General features: G+C 40.4%; 2 protein-coding genes across 3 annotated transcripts; both read left to right on the forward strand.

Annotated features, from left to right (window-relative positions):
• Window positions 1–358: 358 nt before the first annotated feature.
• On the forward strand, window positions 359–6,722 carry LOC118431785 (LIM domain-containing protein 2-like). The gene is made up of 3 exons (XM_035843116.1): window positions 359–886; window positions 3,812–3,948; window positions 5,034–6,722. The coding sequence occupies exons 1-3, from the start codon at window positions 884–886 to the stop codon at window positions 5,161–5,163; spliced, it is 270 nt and encodes an 89-aa protein (XP_035699009.1). The 5' UTR covers window positions 359–883; the 3' UTR covers window positions 5,164–6,722.
• A 1,558-nt stretch (window positions 6,723–8,280) lies between these two features.
• On the forward strand, window positions 8,281–24,833 carry LOC118431783 (E3 ubiquitin-protein ligase HECTD3-like). Of its 2 annotated transcripts, XM_035843114.1 has the most exons (20): window positions 8,281–8,639; window positions 9,377–9,555; window positions 10,200–10,428; window positions 11,480–11,595; window positions 13,661–13,774; window positions 15,082–15,164; window positions 15,641–15,806; window positions 16,326–16,407; window positions 16,746–16,928; window positions 17,387–17,439; window positions 17,611–17,675; window positions 18,030–18,133; window positions 18,618–18,740; window positions 19,244–19,333; window positions 19,660–19,872; window positions 20,544–20,673; window positions 21,313–21,387; window positions 21,866–21,944; window positions 23,003–23,074; window positions 23,242–24,833. In XM_035843114.1, the coding sequence occupies exons 1-20, from the start codon at window positions 8,313–8,315 to the stop codon at window positions 23,324–23,326; spliced, it is 2,568 nt and encodes an 855-aa protein (XP_035699007.1). In that variant the 5' UTR covers window positions 8,281–8,312; the 3' UTR covers window positions 23,327–24,833. The 2 variants fall into 2 exon arrangements, with proteins under 2 accessions (XP_035699007.1, XP_035699008.1); XM_035843115.1 differs by lacking the exons at window positions 20,544–20,673; window positions 21,313–21,387; window positions 21,866–21,944; window positions 23,003–23,074; window positions 23,242–24,833 and adding an exon at window positions 20,440–20,543.
• The last annotated feature ends 1,119 nt before the right edge of the window (window positions 24,834–25,952 follow it).

The raw sequence follows: 25,952 nt of genomic DNA on the forward strand, positions 1-25,952 counted from the left end.
AGTCGTGAGCGCCGGAGGCCCAAGCCGTCGCAAGCCTTGGCAAGGGCCGCCCGGCGCCCGGAGAAAAATTTAAATCTCGACCCTCTGAAATGCCATTTCCTGCATTTAAGGGGCAAATTTTGCTTGTTAACTAAGCTAAGACCCTAACTGTCGGAGAAGCTCGGTCAGTCCGAAAACATCGAAATCTTCTACCCCAACATCTGCTCGTAGATAATTGTTACGCGGAGTGCGGTTTTACCGTCTGACCAGTTCAGATAGAGATACTAGTACAGATGTCGGCATTATCACCATTACCACGTGCCACCGGAAGTGCGTCATCGGCTCTTAAGGACGATCCCTGACATTTTCTTTGTTATAATATATAGCACCGTCGGTTCCATATCCGGTCTCCGTACGCCGGCCGTTGACATTGTCGCCGGAAGGAAGAACGTCTTGCCAAGTGCAAATATCAGCGGGTTTCCGGATTTGCGGACTTTGGGTGCAACTCAGACCGATTAGTCAGTGGGGTCATACAACGGTTGGTCCCCAAATGTAGCGTGAAAGTATACATGTGTGGGTCCCAGAAGGCAGGCGTGCTGATAAAACCGGTCAGAACAGAGAGAGAGGGGGGACGGCTCGTGTGCGAGTGGATCGAAGTCCCATATTTCATCGCGCATCACGTGAGACATATCGATTGGAATCGAGCCCTAGTGTGCGGACGGAACAGTGGAACACCTCCGGTAGCCATCTCACACACTCACTGTACATACACAGCCGGAACACCGGTGCGGACGGTCGGCTATCCCTGGACAGGCTCCCAACACACAACAGTTGCTGCGGTCAGCGATAGTGCTCGCTGTATCCACCCCTACCAGCTAGGAAGAAACCTGTGCCTCAGAGAAACATGGTAAGCAGGACATTCAGTCTTCACAATGAAGAACTGTATTTGTATCTTTGTGTACATGTTCTTAACACCTTTCCCGCTGAGCCAGAGGCACTGTGTCTAATTTACATCAGTGTGCATTTACATGGTAGATTGAGACAAGATAGATTTTGTGGCTAACCAAATCTGTCTGTAACGCTAACAGTGCTTGGTGTGTTTGCTCCACCGGTGCTAGACTAATACCACATCATGTGATAGAAGTGCATACGTGTATTGTACATAAAAGGTAGTCGTGATGACCCGACCTATTTTCCCTGACAAAACTGCAGTATTAGACGGCCCTGACCCTCAACACAGGAGAACCTTAGAGACAAATTATGGCACAATTCATTAATCCCATAAATGATTGATTGTATATATTTGTCCTAGGGTAATCAGTGTACAAACAGATAAACGCATAGAATAACATTTGTTGAATGTAAACAAAGCCTTGTGATGATCGTGACAGATGGTAGATACGATTTAATGATAAATAAATAAATAAAACATTTCAATTAAAGGTTGTCGGTTATGATCCTAATAATGAGAAGACCAATCAGTGTAATAATAGACGTACACACAGCAAAAATCCTAGCTATGATTTAGCTCAGCCTTCTGGGCGGGGTGTGGACATTTGGTATGACTTGAATCTGAATTCAATTTGCATCAGTCGAAGCCGAGAGTGTTTGTGTCTTCATACTTATAAATCATACCGCCGTGGTCAATCATACATTTCTCTTCTGCAAGACAAAAATCGGACATAAAGAGTGTAGATATAGCACAGGATGTCTTTCTTCAAAGGCCCATATGCGCTGACCTTAAAGTAGTTTTCCCATACCCGCACGGTGAACTAAATACGGAACGGTTTTTATCCCAAAAGACTGACGACCATATTTCAACAGTCTATACATTCCACGAGTCCCCAGACCCATTCCTAACAAGTGGAGTGTTATGCCTGCCTTTTTAGATAAGGCTTCAAATGGTCGACATGTCTTACATGCTTTATTTCTATCCCGAAAGCTTTCCTGTGAAATATTGACACTTCAGTATAACCTTACATTCCCGAGAGGATTTACCTGCAGGGTGTTTCGGGTATAAATGGAATTTAGAATTCTACCGCTTGCGTTTCGAATTTTTGAAATTCACCAAAATTTATGTCCCGTGAGCTGCAGGGATGGTGACCTCCCAACCCTCCCCCGCGCCTATTATGCCGCCGGCGTTTCGCCTTGACTATACTGGTATAACAAACCCCTTAAGGTTTCTTAAGGGATTTCCTGCCGCGCCTTATACGGTAGGGCGTAATTTGTTAGTGCTGAGTGTAAGTTTATTTTCACGGGGTCTCCTTACGTAAATGAAGAAATGTTGAAGACGGGCACATTTAGCTTCCGGACAACCTCCTGTATTGTGACGCCCATTGTTGGAGGGGAGAAAATCAATAACAGCCGTGACGATGTAGCAAGGTGTAAGGGGGGATTCAGTGTTGGTGGGGGCGGGGAGGAGAAACAAAACAAACAGATAGGAAGACAGTTGTAGTCTCTATCAGACTCAATTATCAGTCAATGGTTACTGCAGAATTATTACTGTTAGAAATTGCCCATTTAGTCTTAATCTTTTTCATCTCCTTCATGATCTTTGCTAATCTGGAGTGAAAGAGAAACAAATAAATGAATAAATATATAAACAAACAACGTTACAAGACAGTAAGAACATACGATGACATTCTCCCTCCCTTCTACGTCAACACATTTAAACATGTCAATCACGGTCGGTCCTAACAGACTACAATACTGGAATGTACCATTTGACACATAAATTAGACAGGTTGCCCTATATATCCAATAACCGTTGTATTGCCCAGGGGATCCCCATGTTAGCTGGCCCGAGACGGCCTGACTGTGCACAAAAGGCGAAACGTGTTTAAGGGTTGTCAATCCAATTTGCTATATTGGAAGATTCCACTAGCAACACTGAGGTAAAATCGGACGAATAATAAAAGAGCAATACACTGTTGACTACGAAAACAATTCAGGAAGATTCATGTACCCTACGGCTAGTGAAATGGAACATAGAGTGTCCTTGAAAACCGACGAGTAGCAAGAAGTTCACATTGCGTCTGCGTAAAGAGACCATATAACTCATCCCTTAGCTTACTGGTTTATGACATGACGGTAATACTAATGCAAGCTCTGCGCCGTTCCCAGTAAAAATCCAACCCCTCCCCATCCGGGCGTTAATCAGATGAATAAAATATATCTGTGCCCACGGCGTTATGGCGGTGCGTTGATCAATGCCATCACTATCCAGATGAATTCATCCGAACATCCTGCAAGCCGCCCTAAAGCGGGAAAAGAGAATATTTTGTCTAATGCTTCTTGTTCTCATTCATCTTTTGCTGGCATTTTGACCCAACGCATGTTCAAAAGGGTTATTTTTGTCCATAAACTGTATATCTTTCTGCTACAATAATTCACTCCCTTTATCTTTCAAAAAGGCAAAATCGTATTCTACTGCCTACGGAGTAGAAATCACACTAGACACTAGCTGAACTTAGCCTGGGTACCATCCGGAAAGTAGTTCGCTCCGGCGTTCATTATATACTATATACAGTCGCCTCTAACTCTGACATTTATTATACACTATATACAGTCGCTTCTCTGTGTTTAATTTGTAAATAGAGTATTTCTATCATTAAGATGACCTGGGTACCATCCGGGTAGTAATTCGCTCATATATATGTTCGCTTCTGCTACCCATCAGAGAAGCGACTGTATATAGTGTATAATTAACGCCGGAGCGAACTACTTTTCGGATGGTACCCAGGCTATCATTAACATACATAGTACAATCAACAATACAAACATACAATCAACAATATTGATAGTTTTGTATGTCCTCCTGTGTGCCCTGTAGCCGTGGAAAGCGCCAGCGCCGCCGAGCCCGTGCTCTGTGTGCGAGAAGTCCGTGTACGAGATGGAGAAACTGACGGCGGACGGACTCATCTACCACAAATCCTGCTTCAAGTGTTCCCATTGTAAGAAGGTGCTCAGGTAAGGACAGATCCGACGGAAAAATCACCCTCACCCCATCTGCTTGAGACATCACTTTGGTATAGCTTTCTCCGTAGCGATCGATTTTGGGTCAAAAATCAATCCAATCATTGTGGGGGGACCGGGAGAATATAATAAATTTTAACAATAAATCTATTGTAAATACAATTTGGGGTTGAAGATCCTTTAACTGGAATGACATTTTTGTCTTTACGTTGAATTACGGAAGGTCTAGATTTTATTTTGCTCCAGGGCTCAGAAAATGTAATACTGTAATCGGAAGTTGCTAGCCTCCATAGCAGATCCTCTGGGGTCTTTTTTCTTTTGCCTTTTCTTGGCTCATAGTACACTTTTGCTGGTCATTTCTTTTTGTACTGGGCAGTCAAGCAACCCAGTACAAAAGGAAATGGTCAGCAAAATTGTGTTATGAGCCAAGAAAAGACGGGAAAAGGCCCCAGAGAGCCTGCTATTGAGGCTAGGAAGTTGCCTTGTGTGCTGGCAGCGGGCCCAGAAGTGCACATCGACCGGTAGAGAGGATATGTGTGCTTGTGTAGATAATATCTAGTTTTTCCGGAGACTTATTACTAGTACCGTACCGGTTTCTGTAACATACATGGGGAGTCCCTATATGTACCTTTAGTATTGACATTTCCCAAGCGGCAATAGTTAATCTATTGTATATCCAATGATATGACATAACCAGGCCAACATGATATCAATCTAGCCTTTGATATATACAATCAAATGCTGTTTTGTTAGCATTGCTGTATAAATATTTGTCGGGATGGATGCACTGCATGAAGTACATTTTTCATTGTTGGGATATAGTCCTTGGGCCAAGACCGCAAAATAAAGTGTCTTTTTAACTAATACTGGCAAAGGTTTTGAGCTTTCTTATCAAGCAAGCCATGTCAACGCCACCAATGGCTGAAAGAAAACTAATATTTCATTTTTCTGTTGGACTTTGGTCGTTTATCTTTTGCTTGGTGAATATTCTATCTCCACGGTAGTAGTGTGTCCGCATGTTAGAATTACCATTCCATCCATACAACAAGACTTAATCTTTTCCATTTTGTTGTTGCTAGTTTGGGGAGCTACGCCAGCCAGGAGCGGCGCCTGTTCTGCAAGCCGCACTTCAAACAACTCTTCATGACCAAAGGCAACTACGACGAGGGCTTCGGCAAGGAGCAACATAAAAAACAGTGGATCAAATGATACCATTCTACATTGAGCGAGCAACAGAGGGACTGAGCCTTAATTGAAAAAAAACTCAATATCTTTGAAGAAGCCCTTACATGAATTCATACAAGTGTTTTATATTCCGTAATTTTCTGATCCTCTTGATAGTTTTGACCTTTAGAAACTTGTAGCTTCTATTCTACATAGTCCACGGGTATACAGGCGTATTCTCCAAGCAGAGGTTTCGTCTGGAGGGAGCGAGGCAGCGAGGCAGCGTTAAAAAGCGCGACCACTACTAGCCGCCCGACGGAAACCTCTGCTGGGAGAATGATACAGACGCTCTCAGTGTAATAACCATGAAGAGAGCATAAAAACTGATTCTGGAGAAAAACATACCAGTCTACATTCCCAATGTCAACATTCTTTCGACAAGTAGAAATATAGGGTACCCGGATGTTCTCAGTCACGTGATTCTGACGTCAATAGCGGCCACCATGTTGGTTGGTTAAAATTTGTGGGTAGTCATCCTCGAGATGTGTTCTTAACAGCTGATCTACCTCCACCTCGACATGCCTGATTGCTACTTCTGATTAGAAACTAGAGAGCACTCAACACCATGACCAGATTACGAACCATTGAATTTCTTTCTTTGTCGTGCGTTCCAAATATTAATGATCGATCCCCATCTTGGATCTATCCAAACCACCAACATGGCGGTGGCTGATTATCAATTGTGACGTCACTTAATACTTGCAAACGCCTCAATAAACTGAAAGCTGCCAGGATATTCTGTATATATATATATATATATATATATATATATATATATACATATATATATATATATATTACATACGGCTTCATCTGAGAATCTCTGAGCACGCAATTAGGAAAATAGAGAGAAAATAGACATGGTGTAGAATGGGAAGTCTATTTAGTACCTTCGTATTGCACGTAAACGTCTGCCAGATTCTATCTGTACGTTTATTGGTTAATACAAAATGTGCCACAGTTGAAGGTAATGGTAATAAGGAAAATGGTGAGAAACGCGATGGACACGGACACGTAACTTCTCTACCTGATTGTCGTATATTGACCACGGAAAGAGTTTCAGCTGTATACCACTGTATATAGCACTATGCACAACTGATCGTCATGTTTTATATATCGGCGAGACAACAAAGTTGCTTTTTGTATTGTTTAAGATGTACAATATGGTATTATGGTCACAAAAGAGTCTACGCCTACGTTATGCACTGTAACTATACTAGTGTTTAAGCTCTAGTATTTGCCGCTGTTTCAATTAAAAAAGACAACAAGCATTTAGTGGACATACGCCAAGCCTCCAGTGCCGTTGCCATGGTATCCGTTACGTCACACCCGACGTAGGTTCAAGATCTTGCCAGTACCACTAGTAACACAGAACTATACACTCAACAAGACACGGAATTCTTGCATACATATTTGTCAAGTTTCTTGTGAACATGACATGTTGATTGTGTCTTTTTTAAAATGATAAGGATGAAAAATAGTAAAAGGACTGACTAACAGTTCCATGTCCTATGTGACGTGATCATTAAAGTCAATTCCAACAATCTCTAGTTTTAGAGGTCATTTTTGTTGGGTAGCGGAAAGTTTTAGCCTGCTTTGTTCTTTCTGGAATTGAGCCTATTTCTTTTCCATGTTCATCATACTCAGTAAGTATGAGAGTTGGTTATGACATACTTCAATCTGAATACGTACTACCTCTGATTACCTTATAATTAAGAAATCTCAAGTCTGTCCAGGATATATAACGCATCAAACATGTCAAATACGAATTCAAAAATTGAACAGAGAAGTTTAAAACCAACAAGGTTTTCTATAATCTGATCCCCAAGTCGTCTTCTCTGGGCGTGCACAGGGCATTTCCGTGTCTTGTGCAGTCTTGGGGAACTCTGGGATTCTTCCCAGCTTTCGTCAGCCATTGTGGTCCTCAGTTCGACGCTGCAGACAACTAGGAAGTTGTAGAACCCGGGTAGGGGACTAGGTGTCAACAGGCAGCTAGGAGAATAAAGATTTTGTCTCCACGATTCTTGTCGGTCTAAGTTCCTGAAAAGCGTATTGACACTGATCCCAAGAGGGGGTTCACAACAGTGCGTCAGTATTTAACTATACTACTCTTCACTTTGTACCGGTATAACGTCACCTAAATCACAAAATTGAGAATAACACACAGCTTCGAATTCGTCCTTTGCAATTAAAATAGTTTGCATGGAACATTATTCTGTGGTATCTAGGCACCATTGAATACATTTGAAAATTTCAAAGCGTACTTTTCTCTTCTTTTTTTCACATTTGAAAAAAAACCATTAACAACGACAAAGTTACTTAAAAATGCGCTGTCATACGCTCACCAAGTTGTTTTCGATATTTCAACCAAGCAAACTTTTCAGATAATGGTTTACTGCTTTGTCTTCTTTCTCATACGTGACGTGAAGTTTTTTCTTTACATGTCTAAAATAGTTTCAACCCCCTAGGTTGTGGAATGATTCAGAATTCTGTATGTGCTAAAAGATCCACGGATTCTGTCCGTTTTCAAACAACTCAGGGCGAAAGATACACTACTAAGTACTCTGACTACCATCACCATGGAAACACATAGGAAATGTTCGGTTAAAAATTCCACCTACTCCCAGTATGCTATAGATCAATTTCTCCAATATCTGTAGATGCACGACAAATTTTATAGTCATTGATTATTTTAAACTGTATCATATTGTAATGTTTCTTGTGATGAATTATTTGTATGTTTGTAGGGTCTGCCGCTACCAGCCCCAAGCTGACTTGGCAGACCCATGTATGTAAATGATTTGTCTCATCGTCAATAAAGTCAAAGTCAAAATGTTAACGTTACCTGTTCTTTCGTGACCAATTTCTTGCCATGCGCAAGAAACTGATGACTTGAACTACCAGAACGACGAATAAAACGTCACAAAAGCACACGTAAAACACCCAGCCAAACCCTACATTTGCTTTGAGAGTAAAGCTAGTAGCAGATTCGAGCACCCTTGTACAGAAAGTATGTCGAATCAGCTGTTACCAAATTACTCGCTCACTTTTGTCCGGGTCGATTGACCCGAACACAATCGCGTTTGTAAGCGCGTCTGTGATTGGCTGAGCCATGCTGTACCTCCAGTCCAGCGATGAAGGTTGTGGAGTTGAGAGCTAAGATGAGCATCGAATCTTGCCGGAGACGTTTAGCCAGGGTAAGATGTATACGGGACTGTGTTACCAGCTTTAAGGATGGTTTATCTCTCCCAGAACCCCTGTGCTACGTCCCGGAGGAGGTATTGTACGGCAAAGCGGGCGAGGGGAAGACAGGGACCGTGCAAGTCACCGTGTACTCCCGGCCCTCGCTGAGGGGGAGGGGCGGAAAAGTTGGAGAAATTCCCTGCGGAAATGATACTCGTATTGGAGCGTCAGGAGCCGAGCTGAGCAATCGGGATGGGGAGTGGATCAAACTGAGACAGGTAACACTCTTCCCCGCTATCTCACAAACACATATGGTGTCTGGAATGTGTGAAATTTCGCGTTACAAAATGATGTAGGTGAAACTTCCGGGTTTCGTCACCCCAAGGCTAGATCTATGTTATTTTGGGATACAGCAGTGGTTGAAGGTACTTTGTCCTGTATTGTTGATCTTCATCGATTAGATTGTATTGAATCCCAGCCGACCCTGCACAATGTCACAGTCATGGCAGAACAAGCCCACTGCCTCCTCAAAGCAATAGCATAACTTGGTGAAAACAGGGAGGTTTAGAATGACGTCATCGGCGAAACTGAAATTCCAGAAACATGATTTTGATTTTGATTGTCACGTGACTCACGTCCATATAAAACCTCCGTGTTTTCATATCGACATCATTAAATGGTGATGTAAAAAGTAAAAGACATCACTTTTGAGTTCTTGATCACTGTTGGCTTTTGTTGTTGTTCTCTTATCTTGCATAATCCCAGCAAAATCAAAGTACATGACATGTTTATTAAAGATATGGTATGGTATAGAAGAATACATATGTAAATATATTTTTGATGTCATTAGATCAAGAAATGTACAGGTAATTGAGCCAAGCAACAAGACTGATACAAGTACTAATAGATTTACTAACAAGCAATGTGACTTTGTTGTTGATATTTCTATTGCAGCCTGGTGGTATTTATTCTTATCCATGAAATGTTATTTTTTCTTTGGTTCTCCTTTTTTCAGCCTGCCCTGGAGCAGTTTTTCCCAGGGAAGAATGTGACAGAAGGCTGGGTGCTGCTCCACCCGGCCCTGTCTAGTTCAGATGAAACACCGACGCTCACACGGATCCCTCAGGAGGAGGACAAGAGCAAAAGCAGCACCTACAAAGAGCTATTTGGAACCAGCCCTCCTACTCTGTCCAGGTAGCCATCTCACTTCTACAAATTCACAAGGTTCTAAAGGTGTTTGAACCCCAGCCCTAGCCCCTTTTTATTTGGGGTATTTCAAAATCAAAAAAGAAAGAAAACTAGACAAGAGGTTTTTTCACCGTTTTCATTTTTTTTTATAACATTTCAAAGAACTTAACGGAGTTCGGAACCCCAGTACATGCTTGTTACTAGTAAAGGTTGCAGTATTTCAGAAGTTGTTTTTTTTAGAAATCTTTCAGCTGTGGCCATAACAAACAAGTGTCCCTTCCTCCCTGCCACAGTCAAGTTATGAAACTGCTTCTTGCAAGAAACCTAGTGACAATCAGAGACAGGACTTGAAGTGTAGAACCAAAGCCTACTTAAGTATTGTATAGCTCCATTCTGTCAAGTAAAACCAGCATAGAAAAAAAAATTGTTTCCCTTGCATTTGCAGATGGGATTATTTGAGATAATTGCAGGATGTTTTACCCAGGATGCAGAGAACCTGGGTTCAAATCTTGTCCTGCTACCAATCTTGTACCATTGGAAAAGGCAATTAACACAACTTCCCTCACCTGACTTAGGTGGGGAACAACCACTGCACCTACAGCCTCAAAAAGGCTATGGGACTACCTTTACCTTTACCTTTTTATTTTCAGATGGGAGGATGTAGTCGAGCAGGTGTACGCCCTGAAGCTGGGTCAGGTCAGTAAGGTGGCGCCATGTGACGAGGAGGCAGTAGACGCCCTCAGGTCCCCGCCCACCAACTGGACGTTGGAGTACGATGAAGAGCTCTCGCGGTTCCTATTTGAGAACGGGGACCATGAGAACGAGAGTCTCGGCAGTGTGAAGCAGTATGTGGAGTCACTGGAGGTTTCCTCTTACAGAGTAAGCTTTGGTTACTACAAGGACTTAGGTGCATTCTGCTTTTGGTTAAGGCAGCCGCCTTCAGTATGATGAAAATTATGCTGCCTATAAAGGAAGAGTCTATTGCAAGGTTGGGTGTGGACAAAATATGGAATGTTGTAACAGGGAGGGAGGGATGTGTGGGGAGGAAACTATTTGTAAGGTAAATGTAAAGTTGTCATGTAGAGTGGGACTGAGAGCTACTTGTGCTGGTAGGCTGTTCACTCTTTAGCCGTTAGAGAATGTTTTCGGTACCTGGTTTTATTTCGTTTTTGAGGCTACCAACTTCAATTTGCTGAAGACTTTTGTAGCCCATATAGGAAAGTCTTGTAAAGTGCCTTTCCCAAGGGCACAAGATCGGTGACACGGCGGGGTTTGAACTCAGGACCTTCTGGACCTGAGTCAAACGTGCTGCCAATTGCGCCACGCGGTCCCACATGGTTCGGCAAGTGAACATCTGGTAGCAAGCTGAGTTTGTATGTCTGATACTCCTGGACGGTTCACTGCATTCATAAGTTTCTTAGTATGTTCGATCACAAGGCTTTGTGAAAAAAAAACAAGACTTCTGCACTTGACGGGTTGAAGAAATAGATGCATATGTACAAGAAATTCAAGAGCACAAATGAACCCCCCAAAATGCTCCAAAAATTGACCATTAGATTTTCATAACAAGCAAAAAATCTTCAAAAGGGATCTCAAGCCTTTTGGTCTGTGCTCCAGACATAAACTTGCATGTAAAAGAACCCAACACACTTGAGTAGGGGCGAGCCAGTGTGCTGGGCCAAAAAACACGAGTGGTTGCACTACACTAGTCTCCAAGCAGACCCTACGGTGCCTTAGAGATTGTATCAAAGATGGCCAAGGAGTATTGCCGGCTTTCTCCTTTTGGCCGGCAATACTCCTTGGCCAGCTTTGATACTATCTCTAAGGCACCGCAGGGTCTGCTTGGAGACTACACTACACAATCAGCTACAAAAATAGCATTGTGCTTGGAGGACAACCTGTTGAACTTTTACTTCCCTTGCTTGTCCAGGATGAGGATAACTCGGACTGTCTGACAGACGGAGACACAGAGACGTATTGGGAGAGTGATGGCAGTCAGGGGCAGCACTGGATCAGACTCAAGATGAAGAGGAGCACCATCGTCAAGTATGTCATGGAACTCAAGTTTTTGTCATCCAGTAGTGTGATGTTCTTTCTTAGAATTTGGGTTTTCCAAAGACCTCTTCCTGTCCTGCTTACATTGTACCTCTTGGCATGATTTGACCTTATGTTAAATGTTATTAGTGTGATGTTCTTTCTTAGAATCAGGGTTACCCAATATTTTTTTCCCATTATCACAGCAAACCCATGCTTACCTCTTGGCATAATTATATTTCAGCCATACATAGTATGGTGAAATATATTGTATTCGTAATGTTTCTTTCTTTCTTTCTTTCTTTCTTTCTTTCTCCTGTCAAATCTTCAAAGTGATTCATCTCCGCCGTTCCTGGACCGAATGACCTGAAATTCGGCACAGGGGTAGAATGAGCCAATACCTTGATACTTTTTTCCCATTTTTTTCATATCTGCCTCTAAAATGATTTTATTGAGATTTTTTGGTCAATTTTAGACCAAAACTGTATATTTTGGCCCCTGTACCCTGGTATTACAACCAAATGAGCTGAAATTTGACAGAGATGTGCCTTGATAATGCCCCCATATAAATTCGATAACACTTTTGGTGTACAGTACAACAAAATGCTTATTTTTGCGATTTTTTTACCAATTTTTGACCAAAAAGGACACTTTTGGCCCCTGTACCCTGGTATTGCAACCGAATGAGCTGAAATTTGACACAGATGTGCCTTGATAATGCCCTCATATAAATTCAATAACACTTTTGGTGTACAGTGTAACAAAATGCTTATTTTTGCGATTTTTGGCCAACTTTTGACCAAAAAAAGGACACTTTTGGCCCCTGTACCCTGGTAGTACAATTAAATGACCTGAAATTTGGTATAGATAGGCATTAGATACTTGGTAACAAGATTCAAGTAAAATTTTTGACATTAACAACTTTAAAATGATTAATTTTGGCACTTTTCTGAGGGGAAATTTGTTTTCTTTTGGCCTCCTGACTTGACCTTCCGTGACCCCGCACAGAGCCACACCTGTGCGCGTCAGCCAGAGAGTTAATTGAATCAAAGACCTAGCCAATCAGCGAAGAGGAGGCCAAAGGCTAATTAATATTCATAAGTGGGCCTCATGATCCCGTATATAGCAGTGTTCCCGCCAGGGGGAGCGAAGCCCGCCTAAGGCTCTCGCATTTTAGACTATTCAGAAGGCTTTATATTGTATCAGTTCTTAGGGGCATATCTATGATAATCGCAGCAGTCACTTAACTTCTCTTCAGGAGTTTAGCGTAACACTATTTCAGGTCAAACCGTCAAAGGCAACTAAAAACAAACTTTAACAAACGCTCCTACAGTACCTGCACCTGCTTGATACCTATTAAATCGTATGCCCTACTTGAATAAAAAAAGTTCACTGCAATAATAAATGTACCCACATCACAAGGAGCTTATACTTTTTTAAACTTACACCTATCTATCGTACTGAAAATTGTTAATGACATTACATGAAGTCATTCAACAATTTTCAGTCATGATGAAAATTTTCTGAATGGAAGGTGTGATTATTGTCATTTTCTGAAAAATAGAAGCAAGCTCTGTTTTTACCTGGAATCAATTCACAATACCAGTCCACTTTGGGGGATAATGTACTGTTAAGAGGATGTTCCATTTTTGCGCAGGGGTGATTTGGAACAGTCCAATGTTGCGTGGGAAGGGGTATGGCTGAAATATGCTGTATTTGCTCTTAAGCAAATGTCGGCCTTTCTAGTTTGATCTTATGTTGCATTGACAATTTGTGTCCAGAAAACCCTATTTAGAATCTGTAATTGAGCAGTTTCCCAGCCAAAAGAAGTTGAAGAGTCATTTAAGAATGATTCACAACTGGAACCTCCATTCACATTAATCCGCCACTTTGAAAAACAGTGGGTTCGAGAGAACTGTAGTGCATGCAGCACACCCCAGGTATGCACAGTTTCAATATACAGTGCATTATTCCCGGGAATGTTGGTTGAGATCTATATCTTTTCAAGGTGGCAGAATTATGTACCTTGGCGGAATTATGTAAGTAGTAACCAAATTTATCTCCTTTTGTTCTGTAGAAAGTTGATGATTGGTGTAGAAGCCTCTGACGACAACTACACTCCGAACCGTATAGTTGTGATGGGAGGGGAGCTGGACTCCATGGTCAAACTCAATGACATTAGTGTGAATGAGTAAGTGATTATTCTGTTACTAGTAAGAATTCTCTCTATTTTTACTTAATATGCTATCTTGTAAGTAATACTTTGTGTTGTTTTGAGTTTAGCTTCAATTCACAATTAGCTTTACAATTTAACATTACATAATAGCTATTTTTCCTGTGGTTGTCCATAATATATGTATAATTGTACAAAACAGCATATGACACAAAGGAATAATAACATAATCAGACTGAACATGTAGTAATGATGTACAAAGATTCATGAAAGAGAAACCAAAGATAAGTATACATGATGCCCCTTCACCATCAGTTAGCTATGGAGGCCACTTCTGAATTTTTTTGCCAAAGTTGGAGTGTTTTGCTGAAGGGTGGTTGTGTGTCATACTGTTTATAAAGACAGAGATAGAGGTTATGAGTTCATATATCTATATGTTGCTACCTACCTCTTAGAAAATGTGTGTACACTTTCGTCTGAAGACCAAGTGATGCTAATTCATGCAGAAAAAAAGATGAATAATGATTAGCCTGCCACCTAACTAGTGTGTGATGTGATGCCTGTAGGCAACAGACAAGACGTGACTCATGTTCTGAGTCATACTCATGCAGGCCTTGTGGTATCTACTTGCCATACGGTAGAGAATTGCGAGAAAGTTTTTAAAATTTAGACTTGTGTATTGAAGATTTGGTAGGATTTTTTCTCATCTCTCTTGCAATAGCACTAGTAATGAACAGTGAGTGTATGAAGTTATAGTTTGATAGAAGTACTGAGTGTGCTGAGATCAGTAAAATCACTGCTTCGGGCAGGAACACAACAGGTCACATGGAAGTGATGACCTCTGACCTGTTAATGATAGACAACAAGATGGTGGCATTTAGACAAGGTTGACAGAAACATGTAGTCATGCCTTAAGCATTTTGATGAACCTACCGCACTTTTACTGATAACGATTGATTGATTTCTCACACACGTAGGCGTACGTCTCCTGTAGAGTGGACCTTGGTGTGTGTAAAACCAATTACCAATAGTTATGTAGCTTATTTCTTACAGTATGGAATCAGTGTACTGGTTGTTAAATTGAAATTGTTAGCCTGATTCTTAGCTATTACTGCTCAGAATTACAACCTACCATTTGCAGACAAAGTTTAAGATGCAGTTAACACATTATGATTATCGTAATTAACTTGCAATTTTAAAGGCTAGAAAAAGTCAGACTCATTTGCTAAATAGTACCATACATGCACATTGATTCTTAAGTATAAGATATAGAGATATATTGTATAGGCTTCTTTTATTTCAAATACTTTCCTTGTGTATTTCAGTGGTTTTAGTGGAGACCTGACTGTCCTGGAGAATATGACTCAACACTATCCTTACATTGAAATTAGAATCAAAGATTGCAAAGGTATTTAAGTTTACATTGTCTTGTGTACCAAGTGCCCAAACCACTCAGTGAACACTTTGAAATGCTTTTCTTGACTGAAAGTTTGAAATTTTGTATTGAAAATTAGGCATCTTCAATTAAAAAGTTACAGAATTTATCACTTGCTTTGTAATTGTCATGCAAATTCTTTATAAAAACAAGAATATACAACTAAAATGATTGATTCCCAAACCATTGATATCAAATTTATTGCTTAGGAACAAGGCAAATTAGCTTGATAGCATCATGTTTTTCAATGAGAGAAGTGTTTTTAGGTAACGAAAACTTTTGAATATCAGTCTGCAAACAAGGCCTTAAAGTATTATCAGGAAAGCTTTCCTTGACTTCCTTATTTTCACAGTTGTTTTTTATGATAATGACATAGGTCTAAGTTTGTTTTATTTGCTTTTCCAAAGTGGGCTTGACCAAACATGTTTATTCTGATTCTGAATACACAGATGACGGAATAGACACCAGAATACACGGGCTGAAGATCAAGTCCAGCCAGGACCGAGACCTGGGCCTGAACCGCGACTTCTTCACCCCGGACAAACTTGTCAGGTACCCCCGACTGGAGACGGTGGACCCCGAAAAACTCTACAGGAGATCCCTGGCTCTATATAGGTCAGACAGGCAACAGTACTAGTATCCACTTTTAGGAATTCGGGATTCTTTGTCAGGAATTGTATATCTTTATTAGACTGGTCAGGTACCCCCGACTGGAGACGGTGGACCCCGAAAAACTCTACAGGAGATCCCTGGCTCTATATACTTGTAGGTCAGACAGACGTACATGTACACTTTCAGGAACTTTATAAGCTTTTTTTATTAGGAATCATGTATCTTTAGTAGGAATTTTGTAAGCTTTTATTTAGATTCGAAAGGAGTACATTGATTTGATTTCATTATTTGGATTGCAACAACACAATACACGTGAGACATAGGCAGCCATTGCTAAGTGTGGTGACACATGACAAAACATGTAGCATAACATATATATATGTACTGTATAACCTACGAAACAGAAACAAAATCAAAGTACTATGTAACATTGTCGTGAAAAGTTTTGTAGTCTGTTTCTTTAGTATTTTATACATCCGTATGGCATTTTCTGATTCATTTTTTTGTGTGTTTTCTTGTCAGATTCGTGAGTCTCCTGGACAGTGTGATGCACTACATGGTACCCAAGTGGGAATTTTCTCTGGGATCTCTCAACTGTCTAGAGGTGAGATTTATTCTTCAATTCTCCTAGGCTTACATAAATTTTCTTTTGTATTTAGGTTGACATTGTATCTGTCAAATATTATTTTGTTGTGACCTGTACTTAACCCACTGGATACATATGTACCATAAAGGTGTTCATTCATTTATTCAATGATTGAATGTCTGTTAAAACTGCACAAAAAATGTTCATTTTACCAGTGACAGGTGTTTAGTGTAGTAGAACCAGCTGCTGCTGTGCCCTTTGCCAGCAAAGCTAGTGTGTCATGCCAAAGGGTGGTTTTACTGGCTATATAGATACAGATACATTGATGGACAAGATTACCTTTGACCTTGAATTAGGAGGTGAAACAGCTGCTGCCCCTGTCCAAGAAGAGGATGGGCCTGATCGAGATGTGCCTGAAGGAGTCGGAGTCCCCCAGGCCCAGCTCCATGCCTAAACTGTACATCAACAGGCGCACCGCCACGGAACACAGGACGGACCCCACCAAGGACCCCGAGTGCAAGCACGCCATCTTTACACAGGTCAGTCAAATCTCGGACTGAAGACTAAGCATGAAGCTTTTTCGTTAGCTAGTAGTAGTGCAATGCGGCTTTGCTATGGGTGGCGTATTTTAGCCAGGCACACCAGGTCCCCCTCACTCTTCTCAATAAGTGTGATGGGCTCTTTCACGTGCAGATCTTTGATTGAGACTTGAGGCTTATGTCTGAAGCTCCCTCATGCACAAGGAGGATGGCTTTATATCACCATCCGAAATGCAGAATATTGTGTGATGCTATATGGATTTTATTCTTGAACAGGTCAAACAGAAAGCTATAAATATCAGGAAAGTGTATCTATGGTCAGAGTTGTCGGAAACTTGGCTGTTATATTTGGTATCTTGTCATGCTTTTTTAAAAGTACTTTAAAGACATGTATGTGTGACATGAAGATGAATTGATTTGGAAGTCTAAAGTTATTAAGATCTCATTTACTATTTCAGATCTATGAAGGTCTAAAGCCAAGGGATAAGTATGAGAAGCCGTTAAACTACAGGTGAGAAAAAATTTGTATGCACCACAATCAAAGATATGCAATGGTGAATTTTTGTGTTATCATAATAATTAACAATGAACTTAATTAGCATTATAAAAATTAAGATGGTTGATAAATCATTGATGGTGTGGTTGATTGCTGTTAGTAATTATGTTTTGTCGTTGTACATAGATGGCCGTCAAAGTATGACCAGTGGTGGGAATGTAAGTTTTTGTCAGAAGGCATCATTGACCAAGGTAAGGGTCATTCCTCAATCATCTTTAGTGAAGTTCCACTGCAACATTTTTTTTTGTTTCTAATATTAAGTTCCAAGTAAAAACTGAAAGTAACAATAGAAGTAATAGCATTAATTTTGGTAAGCATGATTTCAACTTATTCCTATACAAATTGACCACCATATCTTTATGATCTTTGTTTTGACGTTGACTAACTTTGCTGGAATGAGGGACACCTCACTTATCACTGATATGATTTTTGATGGCCTTTTAGAATGAGCTTTGTACTTGTACGTTTTACACGTCGTGTAGTACTGGAGTATATAGTAGAATTGTTGTTCTTTTTATAACATTATTGTGTTGTACCCCTGCTAGGAGGTGGGTTCAGGGACAGTCTGTCTGACCTGGCAGCAGAGCTGTGTCCATGCTCAGCAGACGCACCTGTAGCCCTGCCCTTCTTTGTCAGGTCTCCCAACCAGGTAGACAGAGTCCTTTAAACATGACTAGATAGGTTCATTTGTCTCATTGACTCCCTTCCGTGCATACACTGGATCAACATTGCATTGTCAAAGACAATCAATGTCTACATTTTGTAAAAGTCTTTACTGTGTATATCAGCAACATACATCTAAATGCTCTTGTCATGTAGAGAGTTTTACTTTGTGTGCATTTTATGTGTATTCTGTGTTTTGTAGTCATGAATAATTCTTTTTCTCCACAAAGCAGTTTTAGTTGCCCAATTTTGTGTAAAATGAACTCTAATTTAGAACCACAACTTTTATAGTCTTCCGCTATGTTTCTTGAAAGAAGATTGACATGAATTTGAACATCATAACTTTCATTCAGTAACGCTGCTAACATGTCAAGAGAGATGCAGCCTACAAAACATTCATGTGACAAGGAGAATTATATGGTTGTTAAGGTAAGACTATTCATACCCTTTCTTGCTGTTCCCACCCCCAGGTTGAGGACACCTCTAACGTGAACAGAGACGTGTATGTGCCCAACCCCTCCTGTACAGAGTTCGCTAAGTATGAGTGGATCGGCATGCTGATGGGGGCTTGTCTCAGGGGCAAGGAGAACTTGGTAGGTTTTTTGTGTCTTGTGTTATGTAGAATGCAGTTCATCCTCTGAGAGGTAACACTGGTGTCTCTACAAGTACCCATTGACCATGACAGAGCGAAGTTAACTTCATCTTTGATGTTGGAAGTCATTCTGAGTTTAATAATTTCCAACACAAAAAAAAAATCAAAATTTTCCACTGCTCATGTGCTATCTACATAATGTGACGTCACAGAAGCAGGGAATTGCCCATTCCTTGACAAAGACTGGAGTCAATCAGTCAAAAATTTTGGTAAGTCCAATTTTTGGTTGGAAATTACAGTTTAACCTTATTCAGCCAGAGTGAAGTTCATCTTCCTGAAGTTCTGCATCCTCCTCAAATACATGCTCATCAAGTGTCAATAGACCACACCTGTTGATTTTCTTGGTTCTTGAATATTTGAAAAAAGAATAGAGCAAGAGAACAAAAAGAAAAACTGAGGACAGGGAGGAAAATGTTGATCTGACTATCCATCCCATCCATGCAGGTGTTGGACCTACCTGCTTTCACCTGGAAGCGGTTGGTGGGCGAGAAAGTCACCTGGGCACAGGATTACATCAGTGTGGATTCATCAGAGGTAGGAACTCTTTTTGTTGGATAGCATAAGAAAGCCAACACCAGAAAATTATAAGACATTGGAACTAGAAAAAAGGTGTACAAAAATGTTTTGAAAGCTTTGTCAGCTTCTCTACAATATGAGGCTCGTCTAAAAAGTTTAGCATATGTATGCAGCAACCAACCAAATGCTAAAGATAATATTATGAAGAATGCCTTGCTTAAGGAAGAAGACATTTAATCAATACTCTGAAATTGATGTACTTGAAACCCCAAAACTGTATGAAAACCTGTTATTGTCTTGAGTTTTTCCAATGATTGCATTTTTTGATTCTTTCTTTATTCCAGGTAAAGCTACTGGAGTCCATAGAATCCATCAGTTTAGACAAGACGTCGTTCGATCAGAACTTTGGAGTAGAGCTGACATGGACCACGGTCATCAGCAACGGTCAAACCGTATCGCTGAAGCCTCTGGGGGAGGACACAGCTGTGGGTTACGAGGAGCGACACGAGTACTGTCGTCTGGTGCGGGAGACGCGTATGGCGGAGAGTACAGAACAGGTAAGGAGAACAGGTGTCTTCATAAAAGGCGGTGTCTTATTTCAAAACATAGTTGAGCCAGAGTGTCAGTTTGCTGGAAGAACAAGAAAAGGTTTTGTGCACATGATTGACTGTGTATTTATGGTAGCTCAGAATATTCATGATACTATTTATGACTTATAGAATAATTGTTGTAGTTCCTACTTCATTTGTCACTTCCACACCATATGGTATGTAAGGCCATGACCATCTGTTTCCGTAGCCCTTAGTCCGCACAACTTTGCAATCACAGATAGTAGTACAGTTTTTTGTTTCTGTAAGTTTTCAGTGCTACTTTTTTTATACATGTCGAAAACAACCTGCATTTATTACCTCCATGAAATATTCATTATTTACTTAATCTTTTGTAGGTTTTGCAATTTTGCCATTATTCATCACATAGAATAAACACATGCATGTATGAAATAATGTTGTAACAGGAGAACGCCATGAGACTAGGCCTGTTGAAGGTGTTATAACAGGCAGTAGTAACCTAATCATTTTACATGTATGATTAGTCCTTATAAACACGTATGAATGTTGTAACAGGAGAACGCCATGAGACTAGGCCTGCTGAAGGTGGTATAACAGGCAGTACTATCCATGTATTACCAGTCCTGACGTGCATGTACAATGTATGAATGTTATAACAGGAGAACGCCATGAGACTAGGCCTGCTGAAGGTGGTACCCCAGGCAGTCCTGGACCTGCTGACGTGGCAGGAGCTGGAACACAGGGTCTGCGGAAACCCAGAAATCAGTATTGAAGCTCTCAGGAAGACAAGTAAGGACATAGTCTTAACTTGTGTAGGCTACAAGTTGTTGTAAGACTATCCTCCTTTGCAGACTTTGAGCAGGGCTGGCAGGGCGAAACTCCCTTCCATGGCAAACTACTGTTCTAGGCAAACTCCCTTTCCTGGCATTAGAGAACCTAAGCTAACTTTGAAACTAGCAAACCAATGACATACCCCCCCCCCCCCCACCCCCCCAACATAAAAGCCAGCAACGCTCGAAGTCTGTAAAAGAGGCCAGGGAAAGACCATGTTGTTGAAACATTTCTTTGAAAAGCAAATTTTGATTTTCAATGAAACATTTTGCATCAAAACCATTAGGATGGTTATATTCGTACCTGTTCCAAATGACAGCAATACATTTCCCATCAAATGGTTGGAGACGGGGCAGCTGAGTAGAGTGGTATAAATAAGAAGAAAGATAATTAACCCAGGGTTCCCCAGGTCACATGTTTCCCTTACGGCTGGGTTAATTAGTCGACCTGAGTGGGTTAGTAAAGTGCTTCTGTTCTACCTTGCTACAGTATACTAAAAAGATTGTGTGGCCTAAATATAAGATTTTTGTTGTTGTTAGCCAGTTCTGATTTTTTAAAGGATTGCACTAAGGACATGTCTTTACTTCCCCACTGCAGCTTATTATGAAGATCTGGAACAGACGGACCCCAGAGTCAAGTATTTGTGGGATGCTTTAAGTAATTTTACTAATGGTAAGAGAGTTTGTTCATTTGCATGAGATTTTTACCGTAAGCATGTATACTAGAGATGTGTTTTGAAATAGGCTTTGAACAAACGATTGCATTACACCTGGGATATACTCTTTAACATGGATTTTGTGTTCATTGCTCTTGTCAAAATGAGCTAAGAGAAATTTCCTTGGTACAACAAACTAATGACGACCGTTCACAGCCTCTGTCTTCTGTGTCATGACCAGTGGAGAAGTAGCTCTTCAGTGTAGTAGTATCCATTATTTTATTATACTGCTGCTGGGATCCCTGACGGGTAGGCCGGAGTGGGATAGTCTTCACACCGCGCTTCCATGAGGCTCTGTGAACTTAACTAATTTTAGATCACTTTGGACTTTCACAATAGTTAGGGAAAGACTTTGTTAAGTGCTATAAATTGAGAGTACATGTACCACGCAGAAGCAATATTATTCATGTTTCTTATCTTTCACATGTGAAACAGAGGATAGAAGTCGCTTCCTGAGGTTTGTAACTGGGAGAAGACGACTGCCCGCACCTCTCTTCATCTGTCCAGACAGGGGGTAAGTCCTCACAATGTACTCATGGAACTAGATACATGCAAGGCACTTTCTATAGTATCTAGTATCATACTCTTACAGAGCTGGAGCTAAAACAGATTTCATCCTCCAATATTCCCTGTCATACATTGTACCAATCAGGTCCTCTTCATATAAACATGTTTCAGTTTCAATCAGTTTTTTTAAGGTGAAGCACATGTACGTTTGTGCATGGGTGACGCACGCTTCTTTATACTTGTAGTACAAAGAGAGCACAAACCAGCGACAGATGTCAAGCACTGTACTCACGAAACTAGATACATGCAACATTCTCTCCTATTATCATTATACTCTACAGAGTTTGATCTGAAACAAAGTTCTATCTCCAATTTTTCTTGCCATACATTGTACAATGAATCTATGGTCCTTTCCACATAAACATGTTTCAGTTTCTTAAACTTGAGGTACATGTACATGTATGGGTGACATACTCTGCACTTAGAGGGCACAAACCTTTAAGAATCTCAATGGCCAATGCCAAGCCCAGATATTTTAATTTTAGAGTCTTAACCAAAGGAAAGAAATGATGACAGATGATAGTGAAAATGTACTGCATAAAATGTACTGCCCTTGACTTGAGACCAGGGCTCTAGCCAGCGTCCGTTTTTCTGTCAATTGACGGAAATTTGCTGCTTGTGACAGAAAATTTTTAAAACCAATCCGTCAACCTTGACGGACAAAAATCCTTGGTGGAAGCTACAGGCGGCTTGGGGACGCCGTCCACGGCCGTAAAAGCCATACACTGTTTGTTTTGCTATTGTTATGACTGTTGACAATGTGTGTCGGCGCCCTTTTGCATAGGATATTCTTATTAAAAACCCGTTTTTCAAGGTCTCAGTTCAGTCTCTCTAACTCATGGAATAGTGTTTTCGCGACAATGGGAATTGGCTGACGGAAAAAAATTTCAAGCTGGCTAGAGCCCTGCTTGAGACTCTACTCTAGCAACAGCGTTTGATCCAGCTATGTCTTCCTTTGAGTGATTTTGGACTTTATTTCTGACGTCTGATGTTTCCTGTGTACAGATTAGACACAGTGGATGCTCTACCAGAGTCTTCCACATGTTCCAATACTCTGTACCTCCCCACGTACTCAAGGTAGGTACTCAACAACTTTGCAGTGATAACATAAGTGTTATTGTACTTTGTTTGGAAGTGTCCACATTTGCCATTACATGTACTTCAGTATGGAGAGTTGCTTTGTCTAACATTGACCACCGTCAGTATAAAAATTTTAATGATTTCTCATTGTTTTTTTTGTTCAGTGCAAAGGTTGCAGAAGAAAAGATACGGTATGCTGCTTACAACTGTATAGCCATCGACACAGACATGAGTCCATGGGAAGAATAGGGAATTTCTAAGCCCTCTTGAATCATAGATATCCTCTGATGTAAGTAACAGTCTAGTTCACCTTTATCCACCATGGGGTAACCTACATGTATTCGTCGGTTTTAAAAACAGGGTATTTAGGGATATCAAGTCAACGACTCAAACTTGAAACCACCATCAATCAACTTAATATTCCTAGAAACCTTGTTTTAGATACAACGGATAAAGCTTACCCCATGGATAAAGGTGGACTAGCATTAAAGATATGAATGCAAAGACTAAGTGTAGCTTTGGTGTAAAATTTGCTTGTTCTGACAGTCAGAACTTCTTTAAGATATTATGATAAACAGTTTATATATACAGGACAGATGGCCAGGTTGAAATTTGAACCCAAAGAATAAATGATAAACACATTCGGCTGCTCATAGTATAACACCGATCAGAAAAATAGGAGAAATCAAGTGGACTTTGGTGATATTGTACAGCTTTGATATTTTGCTACTGTGAATCGTAATAATAGGCAGATTCTGAATGCTTAGTTTAGTGCCAGCCACGTGCACACTCTTAGGCCTCAGTTTAGAATTAGTAAAAACATTTCAACCTTCATCATCTAGACAGTTAGACATAACAGTTGTGCATGTGCGACAGGACAGTGATTACTAGCGAAGGAAGCTTGTTACACCAGAGATAAATGTATTGATAAGTTGAGACTTATGTTAGGAAGAGGTTTCTACTGTATATACGTGAGAGTGGGAAATGTACATGTAGTCTGTTAAAAGTAATGATTTTTTTATTGTATGCAGAATTTCTCCACTGACATTCAGTGGACACAGTAATATTTGATGACAATATGAAAGTTTGTGTTACTTTGGCTAAAGGCTTGTCTGCAAATGTAAGAAATACTAGTATATCAGTCGTACAAGTCTCATCTTGTATTTTCTATGTTTGTGTTTATGGTGCAGCGCACAACAGGTGCCATACTGTATGGAAAACGTGTATGATTATTTGGGAACTCCTGCCCATTTTGTTTTCTATAAAGATAGCATCTTTTTAGTTTCCTTACATTATGAGCATATTGCTCACCAGACTGATTACTTTTTCTTACATTTCATGTAAGATTTTGTAACATAATTTATTCCTGAATGGTATGAAGTTGATGGTTGTACATATATATGATTAGCAGAAGATCCATGGATAGTTATACGACATATAACAATGTTTTAAAGAAACATTCAGTGTGTGAGATGGCGGGCTAAAGCCATTTATTTGTAATTAATATTTTGCAGCTTATTCATATACATTTATGTACAGTAATAAATGAATTTGATAAGCATAAAGTATATCTACCGATTTCTTATCTGTATGTTATCTTTATATCATCATATACATTTATATGGACCGCTTTTTCAGAATCCTACTTAATCAAAGATTTCTGTTTTTACTTGATGACTTATCATGTACGCATGGTATTTTGTCTGCTGGGTTAATACATTTGTATGTATATACATAAATTGTCATAGTAACACTTTCACATGTTTCACATGGTTTCTTTTGTTACTGATTTAAAGACAGATATAAGTCATTTCATTTTGGCAAATAGAGGTTTAAGAACATTTCAAGATGAAGTCATTCTACTAATACATTAAACGTTTTACAGACAGCACTTTTTTACATATTAAATGATAGTTATATTTGGTATAACATGGTATGAAGTACTATTGCTCTTCCACCTTTTGCAGCAGCTTGTGCTAGCCATTTAATATCAAATCATAACTCAAGGCTTCTGCTTCAAAATTCTACACTATCATGATTATAATACATATGTACACAGAAAAGCAGTATCCACTGCAGTTTGCTCCCTCAGATCTACTGATTGTGGTTTAGCATCATCACCACACTACAAGGTGTAGTCTGCTGTTCTTGAGAAATTTACATGTACACCATAATGCCATTTAGCTGTCAGCTGTTCCAGATGCTGAATTAACGCTTCTTGTTTTGTTTTTTTCTTGAATGCCATGAGCTCCCAAGGAAACTAAGCAGGCTGATACTCAGGCTAAGAACACCGGGCGCACTATAAATGCATTTAAGTTCGCGGAGATTTAATTTCGCGGTAGCGGGAAAATGGACTTTTCGCGGTGGATTTAATTTCGCGGTAGCACCAAGTACTGTAGTCTCATACTGTTATGGAAAAATTTTCGCGGTGGTTTTAAATTCGCGGTGAAGCTGACGCCGCAAAAAACGCGAACATTAATCCACCGTGAAAGTTTCTGCATTAACAGTATTACCGCCAAAAAATTTATTTAGAGCTTGCAGCGCATGATTCGTTTGCCATGATGACAACCATGTGAAAAGCCTGCAAGATAAGACTACAGCTGCTGCAGTCTACTCTGTCGGATCTGTTGCAGCAGGTTTCCGCCAGCTACAGCCGAGGCCGCCGCGCTCCCCTCGTCAGTAGGTGGCATGGAGGACATCCGCGAGGCGTAGGGGACATTCGGGGGTGTCAGCTGGATGCCTGCACCAGTCTACATGGACAAAGTGTACTTGTTATAGTGGCATATGAATATGAATCACTGTTATGGTATATGCGATTGTATTTTTACATATTCGTTGCTTACACAAAGTTATTGCAAAGTTTGAAGTTGACGAA

Source organism: Branchiostoma floridae, chromosome 15 (assembly GCF_000003815.2).
Source record: "Branchiostoma floridae strain S238N-H82 chromosome 15, Bfl_VNyyK, whole genome shotgun sequence".
In the NCBI taxonomy this organism is placed as follows: Eukaryota; Metazoa; Chordata; class Leptocardii; order Amphioxiformes; family Branchiostomatidae; genus Branchiostoma; species Branchiostoma floridae.

Bases quoted from the DNA above. Each gene is read 5' to 3' on its own strand.
- LOC118431785 (XM_035843116.1), top strand. The intron at 3,949-5,033 runs GTAAGGACAGAT...TGTTGTTGCTAG, and splicing joins CATTGTAAGAAGGTGCTCAG to TTTGGGGAGCTACGCCAGCC.
- LOC118431783 (XM_035843114.1), top strand. From the start codon at position 8,313: ATGAAGGTTGTGGAGTTGAGAGCTAAGATGAGCATCGAATCTTGCCGG. The intron at 19,334-19,659 runs GTAGGAACTCTT...TCTTTATTCCAG, and splicing joins TCAGTGTGGATTCATCAGAG to GTAAAGCTACTGGAGTCCAT. The intron at 20,674-21,312 runs GTAAGGACATAG...TCCCCACTGCAG, and splicing joins TGAAGCTCTCAGGAAGACAA to CTTATTATGAAGATCTGGAA.